This window comes from Salvia splendens, chromosome 1, assembly GCF_004379255.2.
Source record: "Salvia splendens isolate huo1 chromosome 1, SspV2, whole genome shotgun sequence".
In the NCBI taxonomy this organism is placed as follows: domain Eukaryota; kingdom Viridiplantae; phylum Streptophyta; class Magnoliopsida; order Lamiales; family Lamiaceae; genus Salvia; species Salvia splendens.
Genome location: NC_056032.1, coordinates 5356915 through 5362788, shown reverse-complemented (window position 1 = coordinate 5362788; position 5874 = coordinate 5356915). Strand labels below are relative to the sequence as shown.

General features: G+C 35.9%; 1 protein-coding gene across 6 annotated transcripts; it reads left to right on the top strand.

Annotated features, from left to right (window-relative positions):
• Nucleotides 1-805: 805 nt before the first annotated feature.
• Nucleotides 806-5519, top strand: LOC121809688 (protein kish). Of its 6 annotated transcripts, XR_006052295.1 has the most exons (7): nt 807-1131; nt 1727-1796; nt 1906-2499; nt 2950-3029; nt 3699-3860; nt 4019-4442; nt 5427-5519. XR_006052295.1 is itself a non-coding variant. In XM_042210448.1 (3 exons), the coding sequence occupies exons 1-3, from the start codon at nt 1882-1884 to the stop codon at nt 3015-3017; spliced, it is 234 nt and encodes a 77-aa protein (XP_042066382.1). In that variant the 5' UTR covers nt 1803-1881; the 3' UTR covers nt 3018-3185. The 6 variants fall into 6 exon arrangements, 1 of the variants encoding a protein (XP_042066382.1); XR_006052293.1 differs by lacking the exon at nt 5427-5519 and having other exon boundaries at nt 4019-4561; XR_006052296.1 differs by lacking the exons at nt 3699-3860; nt 5427-5519 and having other exon boundaries at nt 4019-4561.
• The last annotated feature ends 355 nt before the right edge of the window (nt 5520-5874 follow it).

Genomic DNA, 5874 nt, shown 5'->3' with positions numbered 1-5874 from the left:
CCGACCAATCAAGCTCTACTCTCAGATCGGCAAAAGCTGCTCGGCAATAGTTCAGAAGTTCGGTCTCAGTATTCGACCGAACTGGGAGATAGTGGACTCATGCAGAACCTCCACGACCTCCACTACATGATCTATTTAGTGGTGTCAACTCATGCAGGATAGCGGACCAAACAAAGAGATAGTGGACCCATGCAGGATCTCATGACCTCCACGACATCCACTACTTAGTTAGTGGTGATGCAAGCCACGACCTAGTTAGTGGTGATGCAAGCCACGATCTTAGTTCAATGTATAAATAGAACTTAGATCAGATAGAAGAGGGCTTCTCTAGACATAAAATATCATATAGCAAGTCTGTATTTGTAAGCTGGAAAACCAGATCAAGCAATACAATCTTGCCCTCCTTTCTTCCCGTGGACGTAGATTTACCTCAGTAAATCGAACCACGTAAATCTCTGTGTCGTGATCTGTATTTTCCTGCATTCATCACTATCAAAAATTCGCCCAACCATCAATTATCATTATCAAATTATAGAATTCTCCCACTAATTATTGAAAAGTCGTACTGAAATACTGAAATCAAACTAGGATTAATTCCTAAAATTTGTCATGTGATCAATATGGAAATTAATTCCTAAAATTTGTCATGTGATCAATATGGAAATGGAAATGGAAATGGTATGGATAAGCCACAAACGACCGGCCAATCACGGCTTCTTCACGTTCATTGGTCCACGTAATTATTCTTCTTTTTTATTTATGTATTTGTTTTTGGAAAATGCTTTGCCCAATTTGAGCTATGCCCACACCGAGAGATTAGAGATACAACCCGGATTTCCACCAAGGCCCGAAATGGGATATTTGGGCCAGCGAGTTTATACTCGGCTGCGCCGCCAACCAGAATAAAAATTACGCTCTGTTGACGTGGCAAGACCTAATTCGGTAGATCTACACCCTCTCGTCTCTCTCTCTCACACACACACAACACACACAACCCGTCTCCAGTGCTTAGCTCGGAAGCAAGCGTCAGATTTTCGTCTTCAGCTCAAATTTGGAGAATTGGAGTGATTTCAATCTGAATATTGTTACGAACTTGTATCTATTTTAACTATTCATAAATTTTAGAATTTGGTAATCTTCTCCCCCCCTCCCCCAAATAGCTTTAAGATCTTTTCTCCTTCTGTCAATATTTGATTTGAAGATATGATATTTTCGGCCTGCGCTCTAATAAATTTGAATTAAATCCTTGGTGGTAAAGTGCATCTAGTGCTGATCAATTGTATTAGTAGTTTGCTTATTAGAATTTGATTGCGTATCTCATTCCCTGTTTAACAGTTGTGCCGTGTGATCTATATATATTATCCCCATTTGCTGAGATTTTACTTATATATGGTGCGCTTATTGGAATGTTCTTATTCTGTTTACTCATTGCCATGATATATGTCAGTGTTCAATCACATTGTTTCTTGTATCAGCAAGCGTTGCTTTATAGTTTATGATTTGCATATATATGTACGTGTACAAATTAAGGGACGCATTTATGATTTCAATGACATCCAATTTTTAATTTCGAATTGATGCTTATTTTCAACAGATGAAACATTTGAGATATGCAGACTTGTTTAGTGATTCTTTAAGAATTAGAAATCTAAATTATTGTATATCATATTCATATTTGTTCTTATTTAGTTATTGATGTGTGCCTTTTGAAATTTCTTTATGTCAGTGAGTGTCTTATACATCCTTAGATATACTGGGTGGCAGAGAAATAACTCAGCAAGGATAGTTCAAACATGGTGAGTTTCTTATTTCTGGAAGACGATATGATATTTGTGTACCACTCTTGTTTGCATTCTCATAGCTACATAAATATTGGTTCTGATGTTATGCTTAATGAATTTTCAGTCAGCTCTCTTCAATTTCCATTCATTCCTGACAGTAGTATTGTTAGGCATCTGTTCCTGCACATATGTGAAGATGCAGTTTCCTGCACTTCTTGAACAGAGAACTGGGTAAGTTTTTTTCACGTTCACTGCTAGTTTCAAATAAAATGGTAAGCCGTTTCCATTGGACTTGGTCCAGTTAGCTGCTCTTATTTATTTATCCACCTTCACACAATAGCAACTTGTCACATGTAATGATAGGCCAATTGCTGCAGCAGGGTTTAGAAACTTGAAATCTTGATTTTATTGTTGCTATGTGACTGCTCCTCGGTGCTTATTGCCATTTCTGTGCAAAAGTTATTTTGGCTTTGGTGTTCTAGACTAGACTCCAGATAAATGCTTGTTATCTCTACAATCAAATGGCGAGTGAGAAAATTGAAAATGTATTGTTTTAAATCCGGTCCACCATCTTTTGGAACTTTATGCCATCATACTTTTTAATTGGCTATCTGGGCTGGTTATATGTCATGTCTCTGAAAACATGATGCTACTTCCATTCTGATATTTTGTTGTTATGGCAGGTTTCGAGGCGTTTTCTGGAAAGCTGCTAGAATAGGTATCCTCTAATAATAATTTCCAATGCTGATTGAGTTGTAGGACTCGTTTATTCAGAAAAGCGTGTTGTGGAAAAGCACTCGGACTGAAATTTTTATAAAATCGATAATGCCACTACAAGTTTTAAGCACAAAAGCCCAGCATTTGCTTTCTTATTTACCCAAGACCATGGATCATTTGAGAATATTGGTTTCTGAGGGATGTAATGTCTTTGTGAGGGTATATCTAGTGTGAAACTAATATAATAGGAGTAATAGTTTGATTCTAAAAATCATATTCTATTTTTTAATTATTACCGGTGAAAGTTATACTCTGCTGAACTAACAAATTCCACTAGCTGGTCTATTATTAGGTTAATAACTATGGTTCATAACTTGAGATTTTATCGATGCTTGTCAAAGGCTCAAATGTACTTGGGCTCTGAACAAGCGATAATTGATCCTATTTACAGGTGAGAGACTCAGTCCTTGGGTAGCCGTGGGGAGCTTTGCAATGGGAGTTTCAATAATTTTCTTCTAAACAGACATCACTGTATGTTAAACATTATTACTGATTCTATCATGTAGCTGAATGGTTTGAGATTCGCCTTGGAATTTTTGGTTCTGGATGGTGTATTTTCTACTACTTTGAGTTGGATCATGATACTATTTGTATGATAATTGAATGGAAGATGCAGCATAGTACTTTTTTCTGGCGTTTCTTCCAAAACTGTACTTTTCTAAGAGTAAATGCTTCTTCTTTTTTTTGCGTGATTTGAGTTTATTGGGTACTTAAAAAAATATCAGCCAGCATGATGCGCAATGTTTTGTGGGAACATCATGGTGTTAATTGCCTGTGGTTAGCCTACACCTTGGTTTGCAGAGGAAATTGGAAGTTCATTTAACCATCTTTACAGTATGAATAGTAATCGAGAGTTCCATTCCTTCCCATCCTCGCCATCCAGCTCCTTTAAAATCATTCTTAGAATGGTTAACGATTGAAACTTTATATAACTACATGGGCTTGTTGTTTATATATTTTTGCCTAAGTTGATTTGTTGGGCATAGACCTGATTGTCATCCTCCTCTAATTCATAAGGTTGGCTGTTTCTCATATGAGTAAGTGCACACAGTCCATCAATTATTATAGTTCCCTGTGTGATGAGAATACATACAATGATACTTGCAACTTCTGGTTTAGAAGTGCTTGTTTTTTTTATAGAATGAGCTCCAGACAAGGGATGACTCCTTGCAAGTTGATATATTTGGACGTGTTCTGTAAAGATTAGCACTCTATATATGCAAGTACACAAGGCTCAAGATCATATGTAAAAACATCAGCTATTTCAGCAAAAGATTCATTTAACTGATATCAGTACAGCAGGTACTTTGAATTGACAGGCACACAATTAACAACATAAATAGTGATCTTATGCTTGAACCTTCTGAATACTAGAATCCTCTCCTCTCCCCATCGGACCGCTGCAAGGACTATCTTCTTAATTGGTTTTTTCCTGTTTATTCTTTTTGTGACTTTTGCAGGTTCTTCTTTGCTGTGCTTAGTTGCTGCTGCTTCAACGCTTTCTTCAGCCTCAGATTCCGTGCCCCAGTGAAGCGGATAACTCCTCAGGAACACCCTTCTTGTGTTGTAGTCTTCGTCCCTGAAACTTTTTGCTCTCAGCCCATCTCCCTCCATGCCTTTGATATCTGTTTTTACCTACTCAGGACACTCTCTTTTATAGGTGTTTTGGTGCAATGAGTGTGTGTGCTGCATTTCTTCTGGGGACAGGGACAAAAGATTTCACAAAATACTAAATTAACAATCCCTTTTGAGTTCCTAATTGTGTTAAACTATGTAGTTTTGTTTATTATAGCGCGATTGTCGTTTCTTTTATGCGCAGCAGAATCGATTTCAGGGGTGAATACTTTAGCAATATGGTGCATTCTATGCTGCTGGACTTCCTAGGTAATTTTTGTTTCATTTTCGTTACTAAGTGCCATGATTGTGCTATTTTGAAATCTTGGGGTCTGTCCAATTTATTGATCTTGTTTGCTTAAAGGTATTTTCTATTACTTTCATGGATATACCTCCTTTTCCATTTTCCTCTTTCTTTAATGGTGTATATGTTGTCTTATCTGGGGTATTTAAAACCTATGTGGTGTTTCTTTCTTGTTTTTTCTCTTATGTTTGCCACTCGCAAGTAGTGATTGGGAACAATTAGAGAGTACAATTGTATCCTCATTTTTTTAGTATCAATTATTAAGTACTAGGAGTACTATTTATTTATATCTAATTATGTATTCCCTAAACTAATTAAAAGTCAAATATAGTGAGACGTTACTTGAGATAGCATGAGAAAAAGAAAGAAAGGATGTTGATGATAGTTTGTTTTCTATCTACTTTCATGATGACTCGAACCTTCGATCTATTGGAGGAGAAACGTCTTATCAACTAAACTGTTATTCACATAAACAAATCGAAAATTCTAGATATGCCATAGCTTGCAAATTTGGGTGGTGTTTGGGTTATCTGGTATATCATATTTGAATGACTCAAAAAAAATTTCGTTTTGAATGACGCCTGTTGAATACGCGTGAAATGAAAAAGGTGTTGATTCATCTTTATCAACTAAGTTACTACATTCGAATTATGTTATGAGGGAAGAATCATATTTATGAGGAAAGCTCGATTCTTGAAAGTACTTTTGTGGGGTGTTCGGTTGGCAAGATTAAATCTCATGATTAAATATGTATCATGTTTGGTTCATAAGATTGAACCCTTCAACTTAATCATAGATGGATAGTCTCATGATAATTAGTCATAGTCTTCCCTCTCCAACTAAAATAATTCCACAACTTAATCCTAGATGGATAGTCTTATGATATTAGTCATGGCAACCGAACGCCACCTTGATAGACTGGCATAACTTAGTTTATATGTATGGTGCAGGATTATATGGAAATATAGAAAATGCCAAATCATCTCTCTCTCTCTCTCTCGACGTGGCTCCATCACTTTGACTACAAACAAGGATAAATGGAAAACTATATTTAGCGTTCCTCTTCAAAATAGTACTAGTATATTACTACTATAATTTATAATCATATTTTATTCCGTAATTAAGAACACATAGACAAGTACCTTCTTTACTTTATTGATTTCTGAGTAACTTTCATAAAACACTAGTATAAATATGTGATTGCTTTATCTTTGAATGACTGCATGCTTTATGATATTGACCAACGAAATAATGATAAGAAGAATATATTTTGCGATCATCGAGGTAAATAGGGTTTATAATTTTACAGGCCTCGTAATGGCAATTGTAATCCTAATTACAAAACGATAACAATTAACAATTTCGTACTCCATTTGATATAATTACATTAGTTAAACA

Excerpts from the sequence above, each read along its gene's own strand:
- LOC121809688 (XM_042210448.1), top strand. The coding sequence starts at position 1,882 with ATGTTATGCTTAATGAATTTTCAGTCAGCTCTCTTCAATTTCCATTCA. Across the intron at positions 2,013-2,464 it reads CTTCTTGAACAGAGAACTGG|GTTTCGAGGCGTTTTCTGGA; the intron begins GTAAGTTTTTTT and ends TTGTTATGGCAG. Across the intron at positions 2,500-2,949 it reads CTGGAAAGCTGCTAGAATAG|GTGAGAGACTCAGTCCTTGG; the intron begins GTATCCTCTAAT and ends TCCTATTTACAG.